Source organism: Choloepus didactylus, chromosome 19 (genome assembly GCF_015220235.1).
Source record: "Choloepus didactylus isolate mChoDid1 chromosome 19, mChoDid1.pri, whole genome shotgun sequence".
Classification (NCBI taxonomy): Eukaryota; Metazoa; Chordata; class Mammalia; order Pilosa; family Megalonychidae; genus Choloepus; species Choloepus didactylus.
The window spans coordinates 14,252,513-14,269,438 of NC_051325.1; the positions used below are offsets into that span (position 1 = coordinate 14,252,513).

The window sequence follows — 16,926 nt, forward strand, 5'->3', positions numbered from 1 at the left end:
CGCCCTGATGAAGCAAAACGTCATTGTCATCCTCTGCTGGGAAGAGGCACGCAGGTTTAACAGTCTGTAGATGGGATTTTATTTTATATACACATATCCTTATAGTTCTTCAATTTAAAAACTATCCCTGGTTAATATGCTAAAAAGCACCATCCATATGGCAGTCACTAGTTATGTGGGACGATTGAGCCTTTGAGATGAGGTTGTGGGTTGTAAGTGTAAAACACACACCAGATTTTGAAGATTTAGTGTAAAAAGAAAGAAGGTAGAACACCCTATTAATGTCTTTGATTACTCGTTGAAATACGGTATTTAAGGATATCATGGTTAAATAAAATGTATTACTAAAATTCATTTCACTGCTTTTTTTTTACTTTTTTAATTTATCTCAATAAAACTGCTCTAAATAAATCCTACTAAAACATTAAAATTTGCCTCTGTGGCCTGCATTACATTTCTACTGGACAGCGTCAGACGAGAAGTTCATTCTCCGGGCTCTTCTGCCAGCTGAGTAACCTTGAGAACTGTAGGCTCGGCTAGCTACTAGTGGCCTCAGCCAAGGCGTTACCACTCCCAGGTGTGTTTATATCTTATACTGGCCTTTTGACGGACACTAGTGGCTCCCAGCCCCCATTGGAGAATCATCATGGAAGTGGTAGCAAAGATGGATACATGGGTCTCACTGCAGAGACTCTCATTTAAATGGTGTACGGCCACCTGGGCATCCAGATTTTGAAAAGCCCCACTGCAAGCAAAGCTGAGAACCACATCTTTAAAAGGAGAGAAAGGCAGAAACTGAGTCTTTGTGACAGGCCGGACAGGCTGGTAATATTTGCAGTTCATGCAAATCCCTCTCTGGTTGGAACTGGAGAAAGAAGCTGCAAAAAAAAAGAAAAAGGACATGGCACATCACAGCTGGCTTTATGGCAAGCAGTCCTGTAACAGAACGAGAGCTTTTAAAAATCTACTGTATGAAGAACCCTACAGAGTCACAGGGAGAAAGGAGAGGGAAGGAATGGAGTCAAATAAGGGCAAGAGGGAAGTCCCAGCGGAAAACCACTTTGAATGGTTGTGTTGATGTTTCCCCAGGAAAGCGAGGGCTGGTGATGGTGGTTCGGGCTATGTCAGTGCCATCCAGCACTGCAGGGATTGAGAGGCAGAACGGGAGGGGACCGCAGCCCTGGGCTCCAGGGTCCGGCCCTGGCCACCCACCTGCCCCCAGCCCCCCTCCAAGGAGCTGGGCCCAGTCATTCTAATTGGATTAGTCAAAGGAAACATTCAGATCCATCTACATGATGATTTGCTAAACGTCATTATGTAGAAAGACAGAATTCAGGCAAAGTCCTCTTTCAAATGGTAAACGTGTATTAGAGTCATTTATCAGCATCAGGATAAGAAGTCAACCCCCCGCTGCCTCACTCCAGTCAAAGTTTTCCTGCTGAGCCAGGAGAGGGCAGACGTTGTCTACCATTTTATCAACATGATCAGCCCAGACCTTGCCGAATCATCATGTTAAATTTCCCATGCCTACTTTCCTACCAAACTCAGTGTTCGTGTGACACAAGTTTGTGGCAACTGCCGCCCATCCTTTGATGTTGGAGAAGAACAGATCTTTTTCAAATGAGAGCCTGTTCCCTGAAACAAACACCAGACATTTTCCCCTTCCTTCCTTCCTCCATCCCTCTCTTTCCTTCCTTCCCTTCCTCAGCTGCTGATGGTTCCACAATGTTCTATGAATTTTTTCCTATGTACAACTTGATTAGTGTTAACGAAATGAGAAACAACTAGCTCTCAAGTTCACCACCATGACAGTGGTCTGAATGATGATGAGTTTGGGGATTTTACTATCAGATACTGCCACACGATTCAAATACCCGTGGTCCCATGTCCCGTGCTCTTTGGGGCCCTTTCTGTGCCATTTCTCAGATTTGGGGGGGGGGGGGAGGTCACCAGGCACTGCCATCCATCAAAGTGCTCCCCCACCTCACTCACAGCCTGGAAAGAAGAGGAGGCTGAGGTAACCAGAGGAGGGGAAACCGCCTGTGTGAATAGATGTACTCAGGGCTGGGGCTCCTGCCCGTTTAGTTTTCTTACAGATCTGAAGTTGTAACTTCCACAGGATACCGAATTACTTTAACAGTTTCTAATTCTATTGTGTCCCTGAGGGGGGGATTATGTGGCAGTGCACACAGCATTCTAAAAAAAAAAAAAAAAAAAAATCCTTTCCTTTGGCTGGCATTCAACTTTTAGAACATATTTTTAGGTTTGGAAATACCTTTTCTTCTCCCTCCACCCAGCATGTATATTTTTACTCTCCCCTTAGCTCTTCCAAACTTCACCAAAGTCTGTTTCCTGGCAATTTGAGAAGTGAGAAATGTCTGCGTGGGGGGAAAAAGTGAAGGCATATGTTATGTTGTAATTTTAACAGGGAACCATTGCCCAATGACAAAACCGGGGACTATCTTGTGATGTTTTCTTCTGCACACACTACCTTTGCCTGTTTTGATGTGGCACTCTCCCCAGCAAAGGCGGCACGGCTGCCTCCCTTGAAGACATTTTCAGCTGAGTTAAATCAACAACGGACCAATTTCAAAGGACATCATTTGGAGATGACCACTTTATTTGGAGAGCAGGGATGACAACTGAATGGGTTGAACTCTCATCCTTTAATTCATCATAAATATAAAAAGCAGGCCCTCCATTGGACCCAGGTTCTGATCTTGAAGTATGGGCTAGAAATGATGGGTGCGAAAGCTTTTCTACACTTGTGTTTTCCTTCATTCCATCAACAAGCCACTATGGACCCCTTCCTATGTGTCAGGCATAGATGGGGTGCCAGGAATATGGCAATGAGAATGACAAAACCTCTGTCCTCGTGTTGGTTTCGAAACAGCACTGAACTCTCAGCCAGAGCATTTTGGAGGTTGTGTAAGGATATGGAAGGGAGTGGCGGAGAGAGGCGGTGTCTGTCAGCCTACAGAATTCACTGTGATTTGGTCCTGGTACAACAAAGTGAAGCACTAAACTTGATAACACGGGAAATCCTTTTCAAGTCAGAAGATCCTTTTTTCCTCCTGCTGTTTAATTTTTGTTCCATACCAGTATGTGAGCTGCTGAAAAACATCAGCTTTTGTGTTAACATTCTATAGTTGATTTAACCACTAACACTAGCCTGGATTTCTGGTTTAGATGGCATTTTGTGGTGTGTGATTATATTCTGATTCTAAAAGAAAAAAGGCAACCCAAGAATATTTCAAAAACTATTTTCACACATGATTATCATACAGTATTACAATGTATTATGTGCAAAATTCCATTTAAAAAATCATTTACAAAAAGAAATACAACATGGTATGTGCTGAGGGGTCTAGATGTACAGAGAAAGCCAAGGCTAAAAAAGGTACAAGGCACAAAACCAACCCAATCCGAAGACTACAAGTGTTTATACAGAACATTAACATGTTTTTGTAATTATCTGTGTTACGTTGATACAAGACACTCCTAGTTTGTGCACCTGCAAGTAGGTTTTATAAAACCTGCAAATTTAACATCACCATACATTCCTACAATGCTTTTTGGTGACTTTGCAAATTCTTTTCCAAACAACATCTTATTGAACACAACAAAAGCTGAATTACATGCTCCTTGGTTTCTGTCCAAAACAATTTGATGCGGTTAGTTTTGATTGATGTGGGTTATTGTTGATTTTTTTTTCCTCTTGGGGTCTTCAAAATAGTTTCCAAAAGCAAATAACATATGGGATAGATTTTTTGCCAAATCTCATTGCATATTTACAGTATTTTAAGCATACTTGGTTCCTTTGATCGTCTTTTCCTACTTCCTCCGGAGAGCCTGAACCAGCAGACTGTACTCCTTAGTCCTTTGTTAGTCTGTATATTCTCTCTCTCCCTCTCTCTACATTCATTTCTTTCCTTATTCTCAGCATTGCTGGTTTAAAAAACAAAACAGCACAACACCACTGAACATGAACAAGAAAACAGTACATCAGATTTCTAAAGGCATCCTGTGGCCAGTGTCAGTAACATATTGCTTCAAGAAATCCAGCAGTCTCTCCCAACAAAGTTGCCCAAACATCCAGTTACAGAAGAGAAACTTGTAAAAGGCAATACTCTCAAATCCAGCAAGAGATTCATCTTGGAATATTAAATGTTAAAATCACATGCATAATTATAGAATATTTTAAAGTTACAAAAATATTTTAAAAACCAATCCTGACAGTTTACCTGCAACTGCTATAAAAATTTCTATGAAATATATAAAAACCCAAAGGCTCTTTTTCTTAAAAAAAAAAAAAAAAAAAGAAAGAAAGAAATAGAAAATAAGAAAGGAAAGAGCCATCCACAAAGCTGAGAGAAGTACCTGATGCACCGCATCGGACAGTCTGGTCAAACATGTGCTGGTGAATTCAAGGGAAGAACTTGTATCTTGTTTTCTCAGCATATGTATACACATCTAAGACAACACGGAACCTGGCTGAGGGGTAGGTAGCTAACAATCTCAGAACTCTAGAACCATCCAACGCCTTCTCCGTCGCTGAAGGAGACACTGACTCTTGCATGGACTTTAGCTACCTTGCTTGAGCGAGGCAGCTAAAGACATCCTCGGCCGCTCCCTGAACTGAGAGGTCTCCAGAAGGTGACAGCTTTCTAAGCTCAAGCACGTAGAAGCCAGAAGGCAATGCCCCCAGCACCCCCCCCCCCTTTGGATGTACTGCCGGGAAGTCCCTGTGTCTTCTATGAGCTGGCGAGGTCTTCTTCGTCATTCTGGAAAATGACGCCGTAAGGGTCATTCTTGATGCGTTTGTAGACAAAATGGAAGATGTGGGGCTGTGGCCGGCTGTGCAGCTCAGCCTTGATTTTCTGAGGGTAAGTGTCCTCGGCTAGTTGCTGCCAAGTCTCGTCAACAAAGAGAAAGAGGCTGTACTCCTGAGGGTCCCCCACCTTGAATTTCTCAGCGCAGAGCTGGCACACATCCTCGGTGGTGACGTAAGGTCTCACGAGGAGAGTCTTTCCTGTGCAGCCACTGTTGACCTCCTGGAATGCAACTCGGAGATAATTCTGCAGGGTGAAAAGAGAGGAAACCAGATGGACCAATAAATGAGCTTGCTTGAGAGGCGAAGGAAAGGTTTAACCTGCAAGCCTCTCCAAGCACTGACTTGCCATTGTGTCTAGTGTCAGGCCATGGGGACGTGAATTACAAGGAAAAGATGCTGGGGACAGTGGGGAGGACAACTATAAGGACTGATACATCATCTTTTAATTCATTGCAAATGTAAAAAGCAGGAAGTCATGCACCCTGGTTTGAATCATAAAGACTGGTTAAGAAATACCTAGTTAAGAGTGTGCATCAGACCCGATGCTGGTTTTATCTCTTTCTGCCCTACACCATGTCACTTGAACAGTTCCAAGCTTGAAAAATAAACCAAACGGCAGCAGAATCTGACCCAGGAAATGACAGACATTTAAAATATACATAAGGCAGCACCTGCTGTATTCACTTTCGACAGACTTCTATGAAGTTGAAGCAAGGGCAATAGCATTAGGCTGAACCACAAGCAGTTGCCAATATTTGACCACTTGTTGACCTTCAAAAATAGTGATTTCATGTGGTTCTATCCAGTACAAGGCTGCAAGTGGCTTCATGTACCTTGTGGGAAAAGTTGGAAGGAAGAGAACATCAATCTGGCCAAAAGACTTTGGAGATGGAGCTGATTAAGCGCAATACGGTGCTGCAGGGGAGTAAAAGACAATGTTTGCAGGTTTGTTCCTGAGCCTGGCATATTCCATATTCCATCACGGAATATTGAAAAAAAAAAAAAAAAGCTCCAGACTGGGCTTAAAGGATCCTAAACTTGTAGCAGGCTCTCCCTTCTTCAGTCTCCATTTCCATTACCAGATAAAATACAGGGCACCAGGTAAACTGGAATTTCAGATTAAAAAATGAATTATTTGTCCTAAACCTGGCACCCCTACTGGGGAGGGAAGGGAAGTGGTGGTATCTGTCTGGGCTCCCAGTGGCCACTGAGATCACAGAAGGGAAGTCCTGGGGGGTGGGGGTGGGAGGGTGGCGTGCACTTCTAGCTCTTTCTATTGAGGATACTGGCTGGCCAGCCCGCTGACTGCAGAGAGGTGAGCTGGTGACTGGTACACAAACTTTGGACCCCCTGAATCTGAATATTTTCGAGGGCATGCAGGTAGGCTCCAGTCTAGCACCCTCCTTTCTTCCATCCCCCCCCCCCCCCCCACAGCTCGTCCTCACAGACTTTGTGTGTATTTACTCAATCCAGGGGAGAACTCTGTGAAGGAAGCATACATTATCCCCATTCAAGCAGTGAAGAAACTAAGGCACAGAGAGGTTAAGTAACCTGCCCAAGGCCACACAGCTAGGAAGCCACAGAGCTGGCATCCTACAGTCTTTACTATGGTGTGCTGCCTCTTCTGAGGTGAAGAGGCATTCGTGACTGTGACCCGCTATTTAGCAGCTCTAATGTAGCTGTATCTGAGACTTTTTGCTTTTATACCAAGCAAGTGCTGAAAATTCCCCTTTTGTGGTTATCTTCCAAGAAAGTGTGTATCTCCAGCGTGAGCAAGGTCAAAGAGGGGTGGGAAGGCAGAAGGAAGGAGTTCAGTGGTGTCTGGAGGTCTCTGATTAGAAGCTCCAGATAGAGAGAGGAGACTGGATGAGGGTCTGGTAGAAGGTGAGGAGACAGAACAAGCTTTTCTCATTTCCTCTGTTCTTCCCCTGGAAGGGCCTATCACCTCAGGAAGATTGCCACCAGGTGGTAGACCAAGGGGTCCATGTGCTAAATCAGTTAACACATGGACTGTTCTTAAACCCAAGCGCAGGGGGCCGGGTCACACAGCAGGCTTTCTTGCTTTTTAGATTTACACACCTGGGGAAGGAATTTCTGAAAGTACTGAAATCCTGGAGAAGAACTGGCTGATCTTGCTTTCCAAAGATGGGCTGACTTCGGATCAGATCTACCTTTAATTATTTTCAGAGCCTTGAGAAGGCCAAAAAAAAAGGCAAGGAGGGACATGGAGAAAAACCATAACCCTTTTCCAGGCCCTGTTGGAAAACTCACCAGGTGGCCCCCATACAACCAAACACCGACGGGTTTTATAATTTGATGTGAAACTTTCAAAACCTTACTTGAAGACATTTGCAGACTTATAATTTTATAGACAGTAAGGAAATTCGGATTTGTTCTATTGAACCAAGAGTTCCATACCCCAGATCCTGCATGCCTCTCTAAGATAAATAATCTCTTGGGAATTCCACACTCCTGGTCACCAGCTCATGGTTGAGTTGTGAAAAATTCCAACCTGGGGACTGAGACGGGACTTGGCTTGGATGTTCACGCTCAAATTCCAGGCCCTAACTGGCTGCCACAGTTCATGAGATTCTGGGATCTTCTGTTTGTGGGTGGTGGAGCAGAGAAGAGGTAAGAAAAGAAGAGAAAATGCACTGAACCTCTCCCCCTTCTCAGAGAGAAACTAGGAAAACGGCAGTGAATCACTTCTGCTGTTTTCCCCTTAGTTGGTCTCCTTCATAAATGCTGTTTCCAGATGAAAGAAAATACCCCGGCTCCCGGGCCACGTGTTTAATTCGTCTTTTTGACTTCCTGTGGGCTCAGGTACTCAGCAGCCATGCTGAACCTTCTGGAAGAAAGCTCACTTTCATAGGACTTTGTTCATTTAAGGGCAGCAACACTTGGGGCAAACCCGTATTTTTTTTTATTTAAAGAAAATAGAGAAGTGAAACGACAAGGTCAGAGGGTGGCTTAAAATATCCCATTTCCACCAGACAATCTGACGGAGGGGGGACATCCTGGGCCCCGGGTTCGGATGTGCCGGCTCCGGATTCCTTGGGAAGCAGCGTGGGGCCCCCCTGCAGCCCCAGCTCCATACCTGAAAGTCATCCACGGAAGGGATCGTCCGGTTGGCGGTTCTCCTTTTGTGCCACTGCCGCAGGGTGTCTCTGGCCTCTGAGCTGAGCAGGCGTGCAGCTTGCTCTTCCTGGAAATTCTTTATCAGCGAAAGTGCTCCGTAGGCGCTGGTCAAGTAATAGCCTCCTGCGAGGGGCAGAAACTTTGCTCTACAAGAGTTTCCCACTTGGGTGACTGCAGCAGCACCCCCACCCCTCCACACACACACACACACACACACACACACACACACACACACACACACACACACACACAATTAGAGGCCACATTTTAAATTTTCTCCATTTCTTCCATGAGCATCTCCCTGTGAGATCACAGAAGCACATGTCCAAGAGTACATCATTCATTCATTCATTCATTCACCCAACATAGAAGTCAACAGATTAACTGGATATAGTTTCTCTTGAGTTTTTCTTTTAGGATTGGATATTTTCTACATTTTAAGTAAACTACGTGCTTTAAAAGAACTGCAGCGTATTCCAAGTGCATTCACAAAAGTATGGGTAATTCAAGATAAATTTTCCCTTCTGATTCCCTTTTTTGCTCTTACTTTGGGACTAATGTTAACATGACATTTAGGAAAAAATAATTTACAAGGAAGGGCAAGTGGTGTCCCTTTGGTGGTGCATTTAGGAGTGATTTCTTGTGTTTTGGGGTAGTGTTAAAAGACTCACAACACTATGAGATGCATACATAGATTTGTTCATAATTTTGACCTAAATTATGCCTGAGAAGGATCTTGTAAGCTCCAAGCTAGGGAAGCACTAGGGGGCGCCCTGAATATTTATTTAAAAATCTATAGTTGGGCACGCATAGCCCAATTTAAATTTAGAGACATTCTTTGTCACAATACCTACTGCATCTCTTTGTGAGCTCAAGCCAGGTACAGAGCAGGGGATGGGTTTGTGAGAAAAAGAATCTGAGCCCCTGTGCTCCAGAAATGGATCATTTTATTAAAGAAAACAGAACTGATGATTCACTCACCCAGGGACCATAAGTTAATTGTGGTTAAATGAGTGTTTCAAGGCAGTATCACTTCCATGGCCAAAATATTTAATTGTCAATGCACAACCCTACGAAGCTCTCTCTGTTTAATAGCTGGCAATATTCAAGATGGTAAATGCTCCTTCCACCTGGGCGATGAGCAGAGCCCCCTGCTAACTTGCAATTGGTATGCAACTCAAGGAAGAAATTTCCTTTGTTGTTTTCAGGTCCTTAAGATTTGGGGCCTATTTATTACATAACCTAGCCTAAGCTGAGCGAGACACTTTCAATGCTCCTGCCACACTTTCTATTTAGAGTTACCCAAGTAGTTTTCCTGACCCCACTACCTCATTCTGAGTATCCTGGGCAGCCTTCTAAGAGTTTTGAGTTATGGATTTTTATTAAATATTTGCCCCTTGAACAGAGCAGCATTTGACTGATGTGAAACTGAGTAGTATAGAATGTAAAAGCTATGCAGAAGATTTCAGAAGAAATCAATATGGATTTAAGCATTCAAGAAAGGCTCCACGGAGGTGTCATTATTTGAGCTGGGACTTGGAAGAACCATTATGATCGAGCGAGTGAGGTTTGCTCTTGACCTTAAATTTTAGACTCCATAGCTCTGATATGTTCAAGCCACTAAGGAGAAAACTCAAAATGCTAGAAGCACAAAATTTACCACACTTTGCAACAGATGGATGCAATTAGAGCAAGGTTTTAAATTTCAGCAAAACTGTAAGCCAGCCACAAGAGTTGTGCACTCAAAAGGGATCACATGACGCCTTTTCCATAAATGAAAATGCTTGCTTAAACAGCAGAAAAGAGAATGTGGCTACCAGCCCGCAAACCAAAGAGGGCTCTGCGTAGGCCACGGCAAGTTTCGATCCGTCGCTGCCTCTGAGTAGCCTCTTCCTGCCGGGTCTTCATAGCTTCAGTTTGATGACGTGCAAGGTCAGTCTCTGACCACAGCCATCCCCGGCGAGGCTGTCCGGCCAGGACGCTAGAGACGCCGCTAAGTGGAAGCAGGCTCTCCTTTATGAACGAGCTCATGGGCCACTTTGTATACTTGCCTTTCCTGGAGTTGAAGGCTGCAGTCTGCCCTTCTGTACTTAACTCAGTGCTCAGACAGTCTTACTCTTGGGAAATGCTGGGAAAGGTGCCAAGAAGTGGTCACCCCTATCTTGGATCCCAAGATGTAAGTGTGGGGGCGGGGAACATATGTATGTCCTACATACACATTGCCAGCAATCGAATGGTAATTTTCTGAATACTACATACTTATTACCGGAATTAAACATGATTGAGGCTAAAAAACAAAATTACACACACACACACACACACACACACACAAAACAAAACGCAGATGCATATAGCGGTAGAAGACAGGCAAGCAATGACCTGGAAGCTAATGCATCCTTCTCTCGGTCCCTCGACAAACATGTCAACCCACCCGGGCAGAGCAGGCAAGGAAAGCTAAGGGGAGGGTCTCCATAGTTCATCTTGGACATCTGGTTCCACAGCTGGGAATATCAACAAGGAGATGAAAGGTGCTCATTTGCATGTGTCTGGGTGGGATGGGGATCAGGATGATAAGATACTCATTCTAATCCTGAGTCCCTCCAGACCATCCCTAGAGGGGTGGGAGGGGAACCCCTCCAGGGCTCCAGGGAGGGCAGACCCTGGGATAGGCAAACCAAAGACTTGCAAATTAATGTTGGAGAACTGAGGAGACAGAGACGCACATTTTTGGGAAGATGATGCATCTAAGTTCCCTCCAGGATGTGGTCTATCTTCAGGGAAAATGCTGGTATGACACATACTCTAGGGAAGCCTGTCAGCATGCAGATCTTCTTACTCAAACCTAGACTAACACTCATGGAGGAAAAACAAATCAACCCTATTACTCTGCAGGGTCTGTCTTGGCTCTTACACGGGTGTATAAGAATGGATTACCAGGTTTCACAACAAAGAAGTCCCACCTTGTTCTCAATGAAATGACAACTCTGCACAGGAGTCCTATTTATTTTGGCTTTTCAAGGCTGTGCACTTCAGTGCCAAACATCCAAATTATCTCCATGATAAAATACCAAGGTGAAGTGTAAGGAGAAGGAATTTCTGCTGAGATACTTTGGGATTAGGCAGATGCAAGAAGGAAACTGAACTGTGAAGATAGTAAATTGAAAGCAAACCACTCAGACTCTACCCCACTGTATTTTTACTTTAACAATGAGCAGTTACTTTCTTTTAAACAGAAAAAACCAAAAACACCCTTTCTATTTTGAACACAAAATTAAAAAAAAAAAAAAAAAAAGAAACTAGAAGGTAGTCTGGCTGCTATAACAGCAGAATTATTTTTCTGGCAATGGAAATATTCTCTAACAAAAGTTAATAACTTCTTCTTGGAATCAAAGAAGCTATTTCTCTTTAAAAATGGCATTTGTTCTAAGGAATGACATTTTATATTGCAATTAACCAATCGTGGTAAAGTATAAATTATAATAGGTTTACTTTTCTTCTTTGTGTTTTTTGGTATTTTCAAAAAAAATTACTTTTGCAATTAAAAAAAATCAGTAAAAGTGATTAAACACACACACACACACACAACTACAGTTAACCCTTAAGATGTCAAAAAGTACCCAGCTCCTCCTTCTTAAACAGCACATTTACCTTCTCCGTGTAACAGCGACGGGTCCAACAGTTCCATCATGTACTCGATTTCCGTGTCCAGCTCGAGCATGTCACATTGAGCTATGACATAGGTCAGTACTGGCAGGAAGTCATCCGCTCCATACATTCTCCCTGGGATTAGGAAGAAAGGGGAAGACGGGAACATTTTTAACCAACGTTTGTTTCTTTCATATCTGAGTTGTTGCTTTTATTAGATGGTGGAGGAGTCATTCTGGGAAAATGTGCTATTTCTAAGAAAGGTGGGTGTTCCTGAAATTTCTCTCCAGCCCATGACCTTCCAGAGGCTCGCAGCAGCGCCCAGCCCTAACTTACAATTTCAGAATGAATGTGTCCATGAGTAAATTAACAGATTAAAGATTTTTCTCCCCACTTTCATGAAGTGCATTGAGTTATGCAACAGAACAGAGTGCACGTGTAAGTATTTTAACTTTCAGAAAGTCATAGAAAACACTTACACGATATTTACTTGCTATGCCAATTCTCCATGCCTTGTTTCCAATTGCTTTCTGTGCAAATTAATAGCAAACATAATAACTGATAGGCCCAAACTCAAGCCAGGAATAAACTCTACTATAGAGCTTCAATGTGAGCACACAGTTAATTTAAAGTGTACCAGTTCAGTATATGTTGAATATATACATTGCCTAATAGCAATAAATAGCAAAAATTATTAGCATTTATTTCTAGTTATCTTTATAACAGTGGTTCCCAACTGAGGGAGATTTTGCAATCCCAGGGGACGTTTGGCAAAATTGTTTGGAGACATTTTTGCTTGTCACGACTGGAGGGTAAGGTACAAATGGCATCTAGGATACTTCTAAACTTCCTACAATGCACAGGACAGCCCCTCAACAAAGAATTACCTGGCCTAAAATATGTGTCAATAGTGTCAAGGCTGAGAAAGAACATAACCCTGGGCAGATATATTTGGAGAACTTTTAGAAATGATTTTGTGAACTCCAGAAAATACATTTGCTGTATACAAAACATGCTTGCAAATTTAGAGGCAACGTTCATGCGCTATCATGACTGGCCCAAGAGCTCACATTCTATCTTCACTCAACAGTTTGGGAAGTGCCCACACATTCCTATCTACTAAAGAAAAGCCTGTGCTTTCTCTCTGTTGCTTCTCCAAGAAGCGACTTCACTCGGAGGAGAAGTTGGTAACGGTCCATAGGATTACATCAGGCTCATTCAAGATCTGGAACAACTCGGGGCTTCCTTCTCCCTCTGCCCATGAATCACGGCTACTCCTGAATCTATAGGGAGCAACACAGGGGAGGTCCCAGTGCTTATACTCCAACTTTGTAACTCTTTGGTGGATCCCGGTTACATTGCTTCTGCTTGTAGCAAAGGGAAAGCCCACTGCTCTAATGAAACAGTAATTTTACAGAATGCCCTGTGTTTCTGACACATGCTGTACACATCCCTGACATTGAGCCCTGCTTGGCCACAATGCAGCTAACAGCTAATATTTCCACGGCACTGGTTGCTATGTACATACTGTGTCATCAAACTCCCACCTGGTCATAACCAAGGACAGACACAGGAACCACAGCTCAGAAGACTGAGTCAATGGAATAGTCACACCGTTAATTCACTAATTCCCAGAGCTGGGATTAGAACTCAGCCTCCAGAGACTGAATTCGTGACCACCACCCTGAACTCAATCTTCGCATTGTACGAAAACCATGTTGCCCTCATCCACTCACTTTATCTGGGGCTATTCATCTGCTGTCTGTGGCTAATTTGCCAGACACCAGAGGAACTCGTCTAGTTTTGCGAGCTGCTTGCTCCAAACGAGAGCTTCAAAAGAAGAGAAACTGGGAGCTAGAGGACCTGATGCATCCGTGGGGGAGCCTCACCTGAGTTGTTCTCCATGACGGTGTAAATGAGCTTGCAGACTCTCAGCAGCAACATGACTTTCTTCTCCGGGGAATACGTCTTCTGCATGGTCATGAATTTGACCTTGATTTTCTCCACATCCACAAAATCGGGGGTGGGGGCGAAGACCCCCAGCTCCTGCGGATTCCTCTGCCGCACGAGCTGCAGGTTCTCCTTCAGCTGCCTCCAGGAGCCATCGGCCACATGGAAGTCTTTCAGCATGGCCTCCACGTGCCCCTTCAGGGGCTTTAAGATGCACTTGTGCATGGCTTTCTCCAGCACCACATCTGCCAAAGAAAGTGCAGCTACTGTGATCATTGTCTGAAGAAAGAAGAAACACCATGTCTGCTTTCTCAGAATGGACGTGCGAAACTCTAAGTGTTGGTTATAGGATAGCAAAGTTATAACTGAACACCCAACCAACGGCCAAAACGTAGCAGCACAATGACTCACAGGTCAACATTTTTTTCAGTAAAGACAGGGAGAGTGGTTCTTCCCTAATAAATTCTTAGTTTCTCTTGTATATCATCAACACAATTAAATATATTTATTTAAACTACTTTAACTGCCACCCCTTCCCCCTAATAAATGCAGACAAATAATTCTAGAAGAGGATGTTCTTTTGACCTAGTCTTTCAACCGATCATCTAGTTGAAAGGAAAGCAAATAAGTGATCTTATAAGGATTTTTCTGTTATGAGGGTTCCTAGAACAAAATCCTTTAAAGTATTTTCTGAGGAAGTAAATGCAACTAAAGACAACATGTGATCTTGGATTGGATTCTGGACCAAAAATTGTTTATTTCTTTTGCTATAAAGGACATTTAGTGGGACTACTAATGAGATTTGAATAAGCTCTACAGATTAGATAACAGTATTATTATCAGTGCTCATTTTCTGGGTTGGACAGCTGCTGTACTTGCACAAGAAAATGTCCTTGTTTTTTAGGAAACATGTACAAAGTACTCAGAGGCAAAAGGGCATGGTGTCTGCAGCTCATTCTCAAATGGTTCAGGAGAAAAAAAGAAGTGTGCGTGTGTACACGTGTGCCAAGAGAGGAAGAGGATGGAGCAAATGGGACAGAGTGCTAACATCCAGGAATCTGGGTGAAGGGTAGATGTGATTGCTTTGGACTATTTTTGCAACTTTTCTGTAAGTCTGAAATGATGTCAAAATTTAAAAAGTATAATTTTTTTTTTTTTGAAGTGTGTTTCTGTTCAGACTTAGGAAGCACCTCTCAGTAGAGAAGGCATTGTTTTTCTCTCCTTCTTGGAATGGTGCACAATAGAGTAGCTTTCTTGGCTGATACTAAAATGACCAGTGCTGTTAACCCAGAGATCTAGAATTGAAGATGATTAAAACAATAATGAGCTCTCTGCTTTTTCAGTCTCAAATGTTTGCACATTATCATCAAAGCTACCTACCATGGTTCTACCTCAGCAACCACAACTATTATTAGGAAACTTTATGGGGATTCCATTTTGGAAGCCTGTCAATCCACCTACTTGAACAATTGGAAACAGCTGAATCATCTCTCAGGCTTTTGGAATTCCTGACAAAGGATCAGATCACATTCAATCAAAAGTAGTATCTATTCTCAGGAGGCCAGGGACAAAGAGAAATCTAAGCCCAATGAACAAACACCAAAAACAATTATCCTGTGCCCCAAAGTTAAAACCGAAGCCAAAAGTTAATGCTGGTCCCACGATGATCAGATTCATCAGTCTGCCCTCAAACCACCCCCACCTCCATATCCTACCCAGGAAGTCTCTTTGTTTAAATATAGGGCTTTATTGAACTATAGGAATTGATGGCAAAGCAAAAGGGGTTATAAAGTAAGAGGAAAACCAGATCAACGTATTCACTTCCTGCTTGGCATTAGAACAAATTACTTGGTTTGCACTAGTTTTTTGGTGTTAATAAACTTGTGCGACTTTATCACATCCCTGGCTTTATCCTCCATGGTCATTACAATGAAAAGTCAATAACAGCAATTAACACTGAGTGTTCTCCATGGGCAAAGCTCCACTCAAAATGCTTTATTTCATGATCTCCTAACGGAGAACTTAGGCTTTAACAAATGATTATGATTATTGAAACATTATATAGATATTTCTTTTTACTTTCTCGTGTATTAAAGTGACCAGAGGGAAATACCTGGAATTTCTAAATTGTAATCCAGCTGCCTTGAGCTCTGATAATGACTGTATAGCCTTCATCTTGTGATTGTAAAAACCTTGTGACTGAAACCTCACTTGTACCCCCTTATCCTGTTTATTAACTTTAGAGTCTTATGATCACTAAAGACAGGCCCTTAACGTTTATTATTGAAGGGCCTTAAGTCAGCCCAGAACTCACCCACCACAATTCCAAAGCTATCTTGCTAGGCACAGCTGTACCTAACCAAAATTGGCCTATCTGATGTGTGCAGTATCTTAAACTTTAACCTATAAGTGACCTATACCTCATTATAATACTATAAATCACACCCATCATCATATTAAGGCTGCCATTTTCTTAGATACGTTCTGTGACTAAGCACGTAATCAATCTGTGCATGCTCAATAATCAGATCATCTCGAGTCATTGTGCTCATTATCCTAAGACCTGCCCATCTTTTAATACTATAAAACTATCAGAGTTATTGGAGTTTGGAAAGACAGATTTTTAGGCCAACAAGCATCTGATCTCCCACTACATGCCAGTAATAACCTCTTTTTCTCCTTGAATTCCCATTGTCTTAGGAATTGGTCATTTGAGCACATCAGGCAGGGAACCCACTGCTCTTGATCGGTATCACTCTCATCCAGTCCTTGCAAAAAACCCATTACTTTTGCAGACTACCAATGTTATCCCCAGCCTCAGAAATATCTAGTGGCTTGTTTGAGTCCCACAGCTATACTCCTTTTCGAAGTAAATTATCTTTGAATTCTAAAGTTAAGGCACTTCATTCACATCCACCAGTTTAGCCCTCTCTGTCCAACAGTTCTGAAAGTTTCATCCTTGGCTGTAAGTGGCCACTATGTCAGCATAGCGTTGAAGGCAGGCAAAAGTCACGTCAATCATTTCTTAGGAATGTACAGAGCTGCTTGGAGCAGCCTTATTCATAAAAGCCCCAAACTGGAAACAACCCAGAAGTCTACCCCAATGGAATGGACACATTGGATATATTCATACAATGGAATACTATGGTGGAGTTCAGACAGTGGAGCAGCCGTTCAATGAGAAAGAGCATGCTACTTCTCCAGACATGACCCAGACATAAGGCTATGTTGAAAGAAGCCAGACACTAAAGAGCATCTCCTACAGCATTTAATTTATATAAAGTTTAAAAACGGGCTAGACTAATCTATGGGGGCAAAAGTCAGGGTGGCGGCTACTGGGGGGAGGGGAAGGACCTGTC

The 16,926-nt window shown here is 42.9% G+C and overlaps 1 protein-coding gene across 8 annotated transcripts in view; it reads right to left on the bottom strand.

Annotated features, from left to right (window-relative positions):
- Positions 1-3,276: 3,276 nt before the first annotated feature.
- RIN2 (Ras and Rab interactor 2) overlaps positions 3,277-16,926 on the bottom strand; it is a 249,289-nt gene continuing 235,639 nt past the window's right edge. For all 8 annotated transcript variants that reach the window (XM_037810948.1, XM_037810953.1, XM_037810950.1 and 5 more), the window contains 4 exons: positions 13,507-13,812; positions 11,621-11,752; positions 7,932-8,095; positions 3,277-5,078 (listed from right to left, as the gene is read on the bottom strand). In XM_037810948.1, the coding sequence (XP_037666876.1) occupies positions 4,755-5,078; positions 7,932-8,095; positions 11,621-11,752; positions 13,507-13,812 (926 nt within the window). In that variant the 3' untranslated portion in view covers positions 3,277-4,754. The remainder of the gene's footprint in view (positions 5,079-7,931; positions 8,096-11,620; positions 11,753-13,506; positions 13,813-16,926) is intronic.